General features: G+C 44.0%; 1 protein-coding gene across 1 annotated transcript in view; it reads right to left on the bottom strand.

The window, feature by feature from the left end:
* Positions 1 to 15,117, bottom strand: part of LOC135512444 (adhesion G protein-coupled receptor A3-like) — a 268,454-nt gene that overhangs the window by 30,115 nt on the left and 223,222 nt on the right. Inside the window, exons 15-16 of the mRNA XM_064934473.1 lie at positions 8,503 to 8,630; positions 5,642 to 5,765 (exon numbers count right to left, since the gene is read on the bottom strand). Coding sequence (XP_064790545.1) covers positions 5,642 to 5,765; positions 8,503 to 8,630 — 252 coding nt within the window. The remainder of the gene's footprint in view (positions 1 to 5,641; positions 5,766 to 8,502; positions 8,631 to 15,117) is intronic.

The raw sequence follows: 15,117 nt of genomic DNA, 5'->3' as shown, positions 1-15,117 counted from the left end.
GCAAACAAAGGAGAAGAAACGTGTCTGATATAGCCGATAGGCTATAAAACGTTTGATTTGGCTGCTGGGGGCAAGGAGAACCCCCAGCTTCGCTAAAACCATTGACATCAACGTGCTGTTTGGTTTTAATAACTATTTGGTTTTAATACCATCAAGTCATGAAGAGCATAGTCAGAACTACACATTTCCGAGTATTCCACATTTAGCTCTATCATCGGAGCTTTAGTGCAATCAGTAAAACATCAATTGATCATAGGGCGGGGCGGTATTCTGGTTTTTACTATATACCGGTACTGACGCATGGACTGGTTTGGGTTTTTACTTTACCTTCTATAACGGTATTTCAATGTTTGGTTTGTTAAATGTGATACACAACTCCAGTGTGTGCAATGTCTGTTTTTAGTTTACTCCATTGTCTTTCTATCTTCTGCTACATGCCACTTTCCACTCCAAGCCCTGCCCCCAGTCACTCAAGGAGTGAGCATTTGCTCACCCATAGAGTCAGAAACTGGGCAGGAAGAGGGGCAGGGGGAAAAAGACCTGCCATCCGTATGCACTCAAATAACTGATGGAGGCCACTTTCCCACAGTTTCATTTTCGTACTCATGAAAGTAGGGTAACCACATTTAAAATACCCAAATGCGGGTTGGATGGCGAGCATTGCTGCACAGCTATTCAGGTCCCTCCAGAGACGTTCAATTGGGTTCAAGTCCGGGCTCTGGCTAGGCCACTCAAGGACATTCAGAAACTTGTCCCGAAGTCACTCCTGCGTTGTCTTGGCTGTGTGCTTAGAGTCGTGGTCCTGTTGGAAGGTGAACCTTCACCCCTGTCTGAGGTCCTGAGCGCTCTACAGCAGGTTTTCATCAAGGATCTCTCTGTACTTTGCCACGTTCATCTTTGCCCCGAACCTGTCTAGTCTCCCAGTCCCTGCCGCTGAAAAATATCCCCACAGCATGATGCTGCCACCACCATGCTTCACCATAGGCATGGTGCCAGGTTTACATACTTGACACTTGGCATTCAGGCCAAAGAGTTCAATCTTGGCTTCATCAGACCAGAGAATCTTGTTTCTCATGGTCTGATAATCTTCAGGAGCCTTTTGGCACACCTGATTGGTGGACTGCTGCAGAGATGGTTGTCCTTCTGGAAGGGTCTCCCATCTCCACAGAGGAACTCTAGAGCTCTGTCAGTGACCATCGGGTTCTTGGTCACCTTCCTGACCAAGACCCTTCTCCCCCAATTGCTCAGGTTGGCTGAGTGGCCAGCTCTAGGAAGAGTCTTGGTCACTGTGTTCTTGGGGACCTTCAATGCTGCAGACATTTTTTAGTACCCTTCCCAGATCTATACCTCGACACAATCCTGTCTTGGAACTCTAAGGACAATTCCTTCGACCTCATGACTTGGTTTTTGCTCTGACATGCACTGTCAACTGTAGGACCTTATATAGACAGGGTGTGCCTTTCCAAATCATGTCCAGTCAATTGCATTTACCACAGGTGGACTCCAATCAAGTTGTAGAAACATCTCAAGGATGATCAATGGAAACAGGATGCAGCTTAGCTCAATTTCGAGTCTCATAGCAAAGGGTCTGAATACCTGTGTAAATAAGGTATTTCTTTCTTTATTTTATATTCTTCAAAGTCGCTACCCTTTGACTTGATGACAGCTTTGCACACTCTAGGCATTTTCTCAACCAGCTTCACCTGGAATGCTTGTCCTACTGTCTTGAAAGAGTTCCCATATATGCTGAGCACTTTTTGGCTGCTTTTCCTTCACTCAAAATCAAATCAAATGTTATTGGTCACATACACATGTTTAGCAGATGTTAATACGAGTGTAGCGAAATGCTTGTGCTTCTAGTTCCAACAGTGCAGTAATATCTAGCATGTATTCTAATAATTACCCAACAACTACCTAATACACACAAATCTAAAGGGATGGAATAAGAATATGTACATATAAATATATGGATGAGCGATGGCCAAGGTGGAATAGATGGTATAAAGTACAGTATATACATATGAGATGAGTAATGTAAGATGTTAACATTATTCAAGTGGCATTGTTTAAAGTGACTAGTGATCTCTTTATTAAAGTGGCCAGTGATATGAGTCTATTTATTTATTTAACCATTATTTAATTGTGCATCTGTAAAAGTTTGTCAGGGTTTTAGGTGACAAGAGAAATTTCTTCAGCCTCCTGAGGTTGAAGAGGGGCCTTCTTCACCACGCTGTCTGTGTGGGTGGACCATTTCAGTTTTTCTGTGATGTGTACACCGAGGAACTTAAAAAACTTGCCACCTTCTCCACTACTGTCCCTTCGATGTGGATAGGGGGGTGCTCCCTCTGCTGTTTCCTGAAGTCCATGATCATCTCCTTTGTTTTGTTGACGTTGAGTGAGAGGTTGTTTTCCTGACACCACACTCTGAGTGCCCTCACCTCCTCCCTGTAGGCTGTCTCGTCGTTGTTGGTAATCAAGCCCACTACTGTTGTGTCGTCTGCAAACTTGATGATTGAGTTGGAGGCGTGCATGGCCACACAGTCATGGATGAACAGGGTGTACAGGAGGGGGCTGAGCATGCACCCTTGTGGGGCCCCAGTGTTGAGGGTCAGCGAAGTTGAGTTTCCTACCTTCACCACCTAGGGGCTGCCCCAGGACCCAATTGCACAGGGCGGGGTTGAGACCCAGGGCCTTCAGCTTAATGATGAGTTTGGAGGGTACTATGGTGTTGAATGCTGAGCTGTAGTCAATGAACAGCATTATTACATAGGTATTCCTCTTGTCCAGATGGGATAGGGCAGTGTGCAGTGTGATGGCGATTGCATTGTCTGTGGACCTGTTGGGGCGGTATGCAAACTGAAGTGGGTCTAGGGTGGCAGGTAAGGTGGAAGTGATATGATCCTTGACTAGTCTCTCAAAGCACTTCATGATGACAGAAGTGACTGCTACGGGGCAGTAGTCATTTAGATTAGTTATATTTGCCTTCTTGGGTACAGGAACAATGGTGGCCATCTTGAAGCATGTGGGGATAGCAGACTGGGATAGGGAGTGATTGAATATGTCCGTAAACACACCAGCCAGCCGGTCAGCGCATGGTCTGGGCCAGCAGCCCTGCAAGGGATAACATGTTTAAATGTCTTACTTAATTCGGCCACGGAGAAGGAGAGGGGGGGGCAGTCCTTATTAGTGGGCCACGACGTCGTGGCACTATATTATCCTCAAAGCTGGCAAAGAAGGTGTTTAGTTTGTCTGGAAGCGAGACGCCGGTGTCCGTGACGTGCGGTCCAACTACGATCATCTAAAATTCCATGACCATCACAGCCCTAACAGTGGGTGGAGGAAGGGAGTGAGAGAGGAGGAGGAGACGCAGAGAGAGAGAAGAGAGAGAGGTATGGGGGAGAGAGAGAGATGGAGAGGGGCAGGGGATAGAATTGGTGGAAGGAGGTTGGTGGAGGAAGGGGATGTGCATTTTCTTTAAGTGCAGACTGAGGTTTCCAGAGTCAGTTCCAGGGCTCCTTGAAGTTTGCCTGTCAGAGGAGGTGGTGAGTAGCAGTTCCCGTGTGGGAAGTTGATCCCTGCTGGACCTGAGAGGGATCTATCCACAAGTGGGGTGGAGGGATGGAGGAGAGTGGTAGGGTGTGTGTGATCACACATATCCTTACAGCCAGCTCCTCCAGTGAACGACCATGTAATCATCCCAGACACTGCCACCACTACTGGGAACAGGGTAACAGCCTCAAACCCATCGGGATGAGAGGAGGGGTGGACCAAAATAATAAAACTGGACCCAAAGAATCAACTTAGGCTGTTACCCATTAAAAATGCAGTGTTTCTACATTAGGCAACATGATTAAATCCGAAAAATACCCAGTGGTGAGGAGCACCAGAGGCATGTGCAGAATAAACACCTGCTGTGATGATTACATTGAGAGATGGGTAATAGTTACATGCGTGTGAGAAGCATGGAGATTTGATCGATTGCAGTAGTTTCTTTACAGGCATCTCTCAAGCGGCGGCATCTCGGCAAGATGGCTGCTCATAAACGTGTTGCTAATGCATCCATGTAGACAGCGAATCTGTTGGGGAATATGCTAATTGTGCCGTAATAATGCTCCATTGCACGGCGGGGGAACAGGTGGGTCAATAGGGGCCAAGCCTCCTGACACGCAGCCAAGGCACTGTTGGCTTCAATAAGATCAAGTGAGCTACAGAGATCTGTGCAGCTCCATATTGAGGTGGATTCATTACGTCTTAGAACAAGACGAGGTCTAAACTTCTCGTGGACAGGATGTAGAGGCAGCGGCCTCAGCAGTGTCCCAAGTGACTCTGCCTGGTTCTGAAGAGAGAAGAAGAGCCCTGTTGATATAAATAGAGGATGAGTTGGAAGCCTTTGAAACCTCAACTGAAAGGTAGAAAGAAAGAAAAAACATAAATCTCTCGCCAGCTAAATGCCCACATGCTGAGGAGAGACATCCTCTTCTTGGCTGACATGTTCCAATTGATGTATCAAACTCCCAAAACGTCTGGTCTTCTTACTCCTTATTTTGTCAAGTCACGATTGAGTCTATCGCTAACCCGGACATTTTAACCCCAGCCATTATGTCCATCTACCTATCATCGTCCTATCAATCTTCCCAAAACAACAATATGCATGCATACTGGAGTTTGGTGTTCTTAAGATTTCAGCATCAGTTAAGCCAACGATTGATGGAGAGGTTAGCATCTGAAACATCTCTTACCTGGTGTCTCCAATGAGCTGCTTTATCTAAGTAAGGATTCAAGGACACCTCATGCCCCAATTAGCCAACCCAACGTTATCCTGCCCTTGCTGCCTCCCCGCTCTCCTCTAAAAACAGTATCTATGGCAGGATCCTCTCACAGTGACACATCTCCCACGATCTCTTCCGTTTTAGAACGTCTCAGAGCCAAGCGTTATTGCACCCAGCAGGAGAGAAAGCACTCCCGTTAGCTAACCTACACAGGCATACAGGCCCCGCAGCGCTGGCTGGTGCCTGTGTCTCTCTCTCTCTCTATCCCCCTTTCGCGCTCCCTCACTATTTTATCTCTCTCTCTCTCTTGCCCTCTCTCTGTCTTTCCCTCGCTCACAGTCTCACGTTAAGAGATGGATTTGCCAGCCACAGAGGCAGGCAGAGTCAACCGGTAGCCGACAGCGGTAACGGCAGCCATACTCCTACTCCCCTTTGAGACGACGGCAAAACAAAACCCTCATTTGGACAACAAACTGCTAGGTACAAAGCCCCTGGTGGGCCGGGGTGGGAAACCTGGAGGGACAGGCAACATCACAGCATAGATATGGCCAACCAGGAAGACAGCTAGCTAGCTGTAGCATTCATGTGTGTACTGTAGTGGACTGTATTGTCTCACACCGTGTGTAGGGAGTTCGTGCCGAAGCCTTGGTGGAGCCTATTCAACAGAGCATCAAAGAAGGACAATAGAGAGAGAGAGAGCAAGCGAGAGAGAGAGAGAGAGAGAGAGAGAGAGAGAGGGGAGGAGAGCTAGGAGTACTACACCATGCACACAGAGCATCACAACCACCGCCACAGCGCACCTCAATAGACATTCATAATCAATTCCCTTGGAGAGCTTTGAGAGGGCAGGAATGAAAAGGCAGTGCACTTACTGCTTGACAGATGATGGGGTATTTGATTCGATTGATGCCTCCGGCAAACACAGTGAAGGTCAGAGCTGTGTGGAAACAGAAGTTGAGGAGCATGTGCCATCCCTTCCGACTGATGCGGATTGTGCTGCCAAAAGAAGAGAAACCCACACCGAATAAGCAGTCAGTCAAATAAATATGAATGGTACAGAATATCAGGGGAATGGATAAAACATTGACGCAGAGGGACGTTGAAAAAAAGAGTGTTTAAAAAAGACCCGGTTCATCATTCAGATCATTTACTAGGATACAAGGGGGTTGAGGTGTAAATCTGGTGGAATGCATTGCGTAGTTTGCAAATGAAATGTTGTAAATAACAATCTACATATCCCTTTTGACTGAATGAATGTACCGACTTCCAAAGCCCAGCCATGTCATACAATTCCTCGTTCAGATCAGGGAAGAAGAGACAATAGGTGGATGAGAAATAAGGAGATGAAAGTCCGGTCAATTGGGTCCGCTCAATTGTAAAAGAAAATATATATATATATATTAAAACTGAATGATTCCAGTAGACTGAGTCAATTGACATGCAACACAATATAACCCCATATTGTGAAATAGGAAATCAACTAGTGTTATGCACCCTTGGGCATGGCACTTAACCTATATTGCTATATTGCTACTCCTTGTCCAGCTGTTGGAAAAAGCCCTAAGGCTATATGGATCAGCCAATCCAGATGCAGTATCCAGGGTAAATAAACTAGAGAGAAACAAACAACATAAACAATTATCCTGGCATCTATCCAGTATCCTAAATCAGCATTATCCACATCATGTTCACCAGTGTGATTATAAATCTGGGGGGAAAAGTGTACAGGAAAGAACCTCTGTTGTTTGTGAGAAACAAACTTGCAGAGAGGGAGCGAGAGAGAGACCAGAGAGTGAGATAACAGAGAGAAAGAGGCAAGGGAGAGACAGAATGAGTGAGAACGAGTGAAAACAAGCAAGAACAAGAGTGAGATAGGCAGATAGACTGAGAGAGAGATATATATATATATAAAAGTGAGAAATAATGAGTTAATGAATGAGAGGGGAAGAGAGAGAGAGAGAGAGAGGGAGAGAGCAGCAATAACCTACAAAGTGTGTCTGAGTGTTATGTGCAAGGGTGGAGAGGAAGAGCTCCTTTTCAGGTGCTGAACTCCACCCAGGAGGCTCCAGGAGAGGCCCATAAATCACTGCAGCCTCTACCTGCCTCCCAGTGTTTTTCATGGGCTTGGCTATGGGCTTTCACTGGTTCAAGTGCATTAACCTGGCACGCCTCCACCTCATCGTTTCCCCGAGAAAGCATGTGGCCAAACTGACCTCCCGCTTGTTCTCCTTGGCCGAAGGGGAAGGAATGTTCTGAAGGGTGAACTTGGAGTTCGAATGGAATGGGACCTTGATAATAGGCTCACCAGCATCGCTATTCAGTATAAACACTCCCTTTGCTTGAAATACACTAACGTTCTGAAAATCAGTGAAGCGGTGAAATTACTTCAAACATGTATGGCAAAACGGACCCCTTACTTGTTCTCCTTGGCCAAGAGGGAGGGAATGTTTTGAAGGGTGAATTGAGCCCCAGTGGAATTAGCACTTGTGTAAACTCACCAGCATCACTATTCAGTGATGCTACATTACACACTCCCTTGTCTTGGACAACACGTTATGTCAGAAAGTGAAGTTATTTTCAACATATTTAGGACGTTATTCCGATTTGAGATCTGCCTGCACAACTCAGACTTTCACATAAATCATTCATTGATATTAATGGGAGACTGGTGTGCACGGGTCTCAATTCCGAATGTGGCCCTTAGAGCATTTCTACTGTAAGGAAGACACGGCTTTGGGGATGGAGGGAGGCGAAGCGGTTGCAGTGTTGTACTCCTGCTGCAGCTGTGAGACGACCACTTGTTTCCACTGACAACAAGTGTCTCCTGACTGAAATCATGGAGCCACTGACACCGTCACTCCTCCCAGACTACAGTTACCAGTGTTTTCATAATCCCTCTATCCCTACAGCCCTTCATCCTGTCAATGTCTCCTTCTCTCTCTTTCTTAGAGTTGCCTCATACTGATGCCAACCGTAAAATGTGTTCATACATCTTCATGCTCCATTACAGTCTATCTATTCATCTGCTTTCCATCAGAACCAAAAGTAGTATAAAGAATGTATAATTTAATTAATCTGTCATTTCAGAGACATTGAATAACTTTTATGCTCAGCATAGTGAAAGTATAAAAGGACTGAATGATCGATCACATTAAGTTTCAGTCACTAACTCCATTGTTCGTGATCTAGTGAGTGCCTAACAAAGGGAAAATGTGGCCCCCAAAAAATAACAAGCTATCCAGGTTGCCTGGAGACCACACTGGATCATCAGTAGAGGACGGCTAGATTAACTGAAAGACAGCACAGCCCTCTGGGTTCGAAAGACCTACGGAGAGAGGTGACAGATGTGGTCTGGATCTTATAGAAATCAGATTGAGCCATCTCTTTGAGGCAAGTGGTAGTGGGTTATTGGAAGTGTTTGGCTCGCACCCCCCCCCCCTCCCTCCCCCTCCCCCCTGAGTCAGACAGACTGCAGGGCTTCATACAGGCCCACAGCGGCTGACTCACAGCTCAGAAGCATGATGGAGGAAAATAAAAACAAACCCTCAAAAGTAGGAGAGGTGGTGTGTGGTGTGTTGTGATGGGTACATGACCTGGATGTGTGTGTTTTTTACTACGCTTAGTTAGTCAACTAAAGGTGAGAACTCACTTCAAATCCTCTGAACACAGACCTAAACACACACACACACATACACCCACGCACGCGCAAACACAGTTTCCCGAGGGTTTTTACCTGTGGTGCACGATGTAAGTGATGATGGAGGCGAAGAGGCAGAGCAACATGACGGCCGTACAGGCATACACGACCGGGTGCAGAAACTCCCCAGGGTACGGGGGGAAAGACAGCACCTTCTTCAGATCCTAAATGAGAAAGAGAGAGAGAAACATGAATTGTTTAGAAACAATGTACACGACTATGCAATTGTACTCAATGCTTTGGCATAATCTGCATTACAATAAAGTTATTTGAATTGATTTCAGAGAGAGAAGAGATGGAGAGAGAAAGAGAGACAGTTGGGGGAAGTAATGGAGAGGAGAGAGAGAGAGAGAGTGAGAGAGAAGAGACAAGTTGAGACAAGTGGCCAAAAGAAAAGGGCAACCAGTGAAGAACAAACACCATTGTAAATACAACCCATATTTATGTTTATTTATTTTCCTTTTTGTACTTTAACTCGCACATCGTTACAACACTGTATATAGACATAATGACATTCAAAATGTCTTTATTCTTTTAGAACTTCTGGGAGTGTAATGTCTACTGTACATTATGATAGTTTATTTCACTTTTGTTTATTATCTACTTCACTTGCTTTGCCAATGTTAAGTTTCCCATGCCAATAAAGCACCTTGAATTGAATTGAGAGAGAGAGGAGAGATAGAGAAAGAGAGAGAGGGAAAGACATCAGGGTCAGACAAAACAGACATGGTATCATATTTCACATACCGTGTAGACAAACGACGTACAAGAAAACGGTTCACCCTATATGGATGAAAATACATGAACATTATAGCTGACCGTCTGCAGCTTCATAGTCATTGTATCATTTCAAATCCAAAGCACTGGAGTACAGAGCCAAAACAACAAGCATTGTGTCAACTTATGGAGCTCACTGAATATGGATAGTGTGTAAAGATTTAGTTGGGTATATATGGATTTTTCTAAGCAGGAGGCTACTGGTTTAATCCAGTAAGGCATTTGACGAGTAGTTTTGATTGGTTCAGTGAAGATAGTAAGTAGTCCTGTCAAGTTGTAAATGTTTGAATATGGTGTAAAGGCTCAGGGGCTAAGAGTCAGAGCTAGTCTCAGTTACCATTATAGCCTCAGTGATGAGGATGGTGATATGTCCAATGAGACACTTTGACCCTGAGAACTTGCCCTTCTATGTAATCGTAACCCCTCTGGACAGATAAAGGTCTTGTCGTTTACACATTGCCATTACGAAATCTGAGAATTGCAGTTGTATTTGCAACCAGTTCTCTCTCTTCTCCTTTCCCTCTCACACTCTCTCCCCATCTTTCCACATACAGATCCTCAAGCTCTCTCTCTCTTTTCCTTTCCCTCTCACACTCTCTCCCCATCTTTCCACATACAGATCCTCAAGCTCTCTCTCTCTTTTGCCCTCTTTTTCTCTCTCCCTCTCTTCAGCTTCCTCTCCAGCCCCATTTTCTCTCCCTCTCTTTCCCTGCCTCTCTCGGTTCAGGCTCCATTAAACTGACTGGTGATGTTCTGAGTGGTCGTCTCTCCCTGTCACACTGTTACATATCTGTAAGAGATCTAGATCAGCCTCTGGTCACAGCCCTCCATCCCTCAAATTTCCCCTGCTCTTCTCTCCCCTGACTGGGCCTATTAGTGCTCAGCACACAGGGCAGCAGAGGTCACGGGCCCCTACAGGCCCCTGAACAAGCCTGTGGGTGAGCCCAGGGAAAGGATTCTGCATGGCTGGTCAGGGAAGTGATAGAAAAGGACTACTGTGTAGAATAGACTTACAGCCATGAACACACACAGCCCTAAGAGACAGCCCCGTTCACTACCACGTATCTTCTATCTGTAGATACCTCAGCAGCGGTGCCCATTCAGTTCTACTGATGTGATGATCACAGTGGAGCCAAATCAATGGCGCTAGCTTTCGTGTGTCTTGATGGAAGGGATGTGAAAACATCGCTCCAACCCTCCTATCCCATGCAGTTGATGATCACAGTGCAGTCAAATCAATAGAGCTACGCTAGCTTTCAGATTTCTTGATGGATATGACGTGGGAAAAACCATGTTTACCCAGCCCTGAAAGAGGAGCAAACCATTCCCAGAGAATGACGCACATACTGTAGTTGTCACGATGATGTGTGTGTTCTCATTGTAACGTGACAGCACAGTAACGCCTCTGTGTGAGGCTCTGTAAAGGGCAACATATGCTTCCAGATGTGTAGCACAGATGTAGGAGAGATGCAACTCTATGTTGAAACGTTCTCAATGAGCATCTGCTACTTTAGTAATGTGACATTAAGAGTGAGATTAATTTTGATTATCCATCTCCCCAGGAGCGCTACGTATGTTTTGTTCATTTGGAGAACACATTGACTGGATTGTTTTTGCGACATCCTTTTTGTGGAGGGGACCATTGTTCATCTAGTAATGAGCATTATGAAATGTTTGGAATTCTGTGAGTTGCTTGTCTTTCGGTTGCCCAGACACAAAATGCACAATAGAAATGAATGGTGTAACAATGTATTGTGTCATTTTTATTGTAAATAAGAATATAATATTTTTCTATAAACACTTTAAGTGTAACTGACAGCTTTTTAGCAACATGAAATCTCATTAAAATCTGATCATCAAATAAAATGGTATTTGTCACATGCGCCGAATACAACAAGTGTAGACTTCACTTACTTACAAGCCCTTAACCAACAGTGTAGTTCAAGAAGAAGAAAATACTTACCAAGTAGAATAAAATAAAAAGTAATAATAAAAGTAACACAATAAGAATAACAATAACGAGGGTATATACAGGGGGCACCAGTATCGAGTCAGTGTGCAGGGGTACAGGCTATTTGTGGTAATCTGTACATGTTGGTGGGGGCGAAGTGACTATGCATAGGTAACAAACAAGCAGCGAGTGTACAAAAGGAAGGATGGGGGGGGGGGGTCAATCTAAATTGTCCGGTGGCGATTTTATGAATTGTTCAGCAGTCTTATGGCTTGGGGGTAGAAACTATTGAGGAGCCTTTTGGTCCTAGACTTGGCGCTCCGGTACCGCTTGTCGTGCGATAGCAGAGAAAACAGTCTATAACTTGGGTTACTAGAGTCTCTGACAATTTTATGGGCATTCCTCTGACACTCCCACGAAGAATGTCACTTTTTCTTAAAATGTTCTGACAAAGAAGCACATAGAGATGGTAATTTTCACATTTTCATAAATTCTTAGAATGATTGGGAATTATACTGAACAAAAATATAAAGGCAACATGTAAAGTGTTGGTCCCATGTTTAATGAGCTAAAATAAAAGATCCCAGAAATGTTCCATATGCACAAAAAGCTATTTCTCTCAAATTTTGTGCACACATTGAGCATTTCTCCTTTGCCAAGATATCAAAAAGCTGATGAAACAGCATTATCATTACACAGGTGCACCTTGTGCTGGGGACAATAAAAGGCCACTCTAAAATGTGCAGTTTTGTCACACATCACATTGCCACAGATGTCTCAAGTTTTGAGGGTACGTGCATTTGCCATGCTGACTGCAGGAATGTCCACCAGAGCTGTTGCATGAGAATTTAATGTTCATTTCTCTACTATTTCTCTACTATAAGCAACCTCCAATGTCGTTTTAGAGAATTTTGCATTATGTTCAACCGGCCTCAAAACTGCAGACCATGTGTAACCATGCCAGCCCAGGACCTCACATCTGGCTTCTTCACCTGCGGGATCGTCTGAGACCAGCCACCCGGACAACTGATGAAACTGCCTGTAATAAAGCCCTTTGTGGGGAAAAACTCATTCTGATTGGCAGGCCCTGGCTCCCCAGTGGGTGGGTCTATACCCTTCCAGGCCAACCCATGGCTGCACCCCTGCCTAGTCATGTGAAATCCGTAGATTAGGGCCTAATTAATTCTTTAAAATTATTGCATGTTGCATTTATATTTTTATAGAGCTCAATAGTGAGTAGAGCGCAATAGTGAATTTGCGAACGCGAGAGATATGCTAACTGGATAACAGTCGTTCCGAGTTCAGTATAGCTTGATAGCTAGTTAGCAAAGTGATTCACATTTCTTGCTAGCTAACCAAATGACACCTGCATCTCTAGCTGTGTAGCCACCAAAAAAACGTTCAAAAATTCAGTCTCACCCACACCTGCAATGACATGACATCCTCTAAGCAGCTGGCTAGCTATCTAGCTAACATTAGGCTTAGTGTTTTTAGCTTGCTACATAAATACATACGCTAGCCTTCACAGCCTTAGCTACATTTGTCAATTTTTGTCCGAAATATTGAGTCATATAATATTGAGACATATTTTTTGGACTGCCAAGGAATCTATTGGTGAATTCTATTCATCATGCATTGAACTGCATCCCCCTATTCTGCCAAAAATGCCTTACTGTACGTCATGGAATGTTGAGTCAAAAATAACCTATTTTTAAAACCTCTTATGAAGTTGATTTTGTAACATGAGCTGTTTGTTTCATTCCTGCAAAGTTGTCAAAACGATTTCAGTTCCACTTTAATAATTGAACATGTTTCTAAACACTTCTAAATTAATGTGGATGATACCATGATTATGGATAGTCCTGAATGAATAATGAATAACAATGAGTGGGAAAGTTGCATATGCACAATTATACAACGGGGGAGGGAGGTCTAAACCAGAATGTTGATTGGTTTAAACCGCATTCCAGTCGGTGACTATTCCACAAGTTACCACCGGCTGAATCTATGACGTTAAAATGCCTATTTACTCTGTTCCATCTGAATGTGCAATCCACTGTCTCATCAGTCCAGCCAAGCAATTTATAAATTTGATCTCCGCTATAAAAAGCATCTAGACCCTCTCACATTTCTTTTAGAATAACATTACTTTTCAACAGCAGAGATTTGTATCAACCTTGCTGTCTGTCTCTCCGACATTTGCAACATTGTTTCAATATTCAAATTCAATCTCCAGCTGTCCCATAGTAATGAACGTGTCAGGACGGGACAGATAGGCAGCGTTTCTCAGCCAGTTGAAATCATGAATCAGCTGGCATAATTTTTATGGATATATACAAAGAAATGTCATTGAATAAAGGTAAAATGAAAGAAAGTGCAGCTAGTTTGGAGTCTTTCCAGCTTCAGTTTGAAGTGATTGTGTTAGCTGTGCTGTTGGCTAGCTCCTCTGAAAAACAGTGTCCTTACAAGTGAGCACATTTTCTATACCAGGCAAAATCGTACCTCATTAGCACATTGTTCAGGATGTATCCAAATAAATGTCACTAGAAAACAGCTAAACAAATACAAATTCAGCTACTTTGCTGTTATTCTGGCTGCACTTTTTAAGGTGACTGTAAGTTTGCCGTAGTTGGCTAGCTAGCAAGCAATGGATAAGAACATTTCCAGCGAGTATGGCAATGGAACATTTAGAACGAACCACTGGGTCACGTCCATAGATACAGAACAAAAAGACCTAACAACTGGGTTGCATCTCTTGCAACTGAAGGAGTTAAACCAATGCATCATACCATTTAAAGGGTTAATAAATTGTGTTACGATAAACTGTAAGGTCCTGAGACCGCTGTGTGTGTGTGTGTGTGTGTGTGTGTGTGGTGTGTGTGTGTGTGTGTGTGTGTGTTAACACCTGTTTTGAGTGTTGTGCCCTTCAGACACGATCAGAAGGTGAAAACCGCCTACGTTCATACCCCTCCTGTCTGGGCCTCACCTGGCTATCTGAGGTTCTGAGAATACAACTGGGTTCCTGTGAACACAAGGCTGCCGCAGGCCTGATAAAAACAGACACCTGTCAGAAGATGCTTGAACTCGTTCACCTTGTTATGACCCTATACTTGTGATGGAAGGTCAAGTTTCGGTCAAACCCACTTCTGGGCTTTTAATTGCTGACAAGATGGTTGCTGCTGTCAGGGGGAGGTTAGATTTATTAAAATGTTGTTGCCAGGGAAACTCACGCAAGGAGGGCTGGGTGAGGCTATATGAGTTACAGGATGTCTTAAACATTTGCAGAACCTGGGGAGAGCTATCATATACTGTACTCTGTACCAACTTCTGCCTACAATTGTATTAGAAAAGGATCATTTTTTAAGAGATGTAACCAAGTGGTTCAGTGTTGTTGTTCTGTACCTATTGATGCGACCCAGTTGTTCATTCTAAATGTTGCATTGTCATACTGGCTGGAAACGTTCTTATCCCTTTCTTGCTAGCTAGCCAACTATGGCTAACTTACAGTCATGTCAAAAAGCAAAGCCAGAATAATAGCAAAATAGCCACTTTTGCAATTTGTTTAAGCTGTTTTCTAGTGACATTTATTTGGATACATCGATAACAATGAGCTAATGAGGCACAAGACAATGTGCTCACTTGTCAGGACACTGTTGTTCAGAGGAGCGAGCCAACAACCCAGCTAACACAATCACTTCAAACTGAAGCTGGAAAGACTGCAAACTAGCTGCACTTTGTTTCGTTTGAACTTTTTTCAATTACATTTCTTTATATAGTTTTCAGCTCTGCTAACATAATTGCAAAAGGGTTTTCTAATAATCAATTATTAGAATTATCAATTCTAAAATTGGATTAGCTAACACAACGTGCCATTGGAACACAGGAATAAGGGTTGCTGATAATGGGCCTCTGTACGCCTATGT

The sequence above is a fragment of the Oncorhynchus masou genome, chromosome 24, assembly GCF_036934945.1.
Source record: "Oncorhynchus masou masou isolate Uvic2021 chromosome 24, UVic_Omas_1.1, whole genome shotgun sequence".
NCBI lineage: Eukaryota > Metazoa > Chordata > Actinopteri > Salmoniformes > Salmonidae > Oncorhynchus > Oncorhynchus masou.
This window is presented reverse-complemented; position numbering and strand designations above follow the sequence as displayed.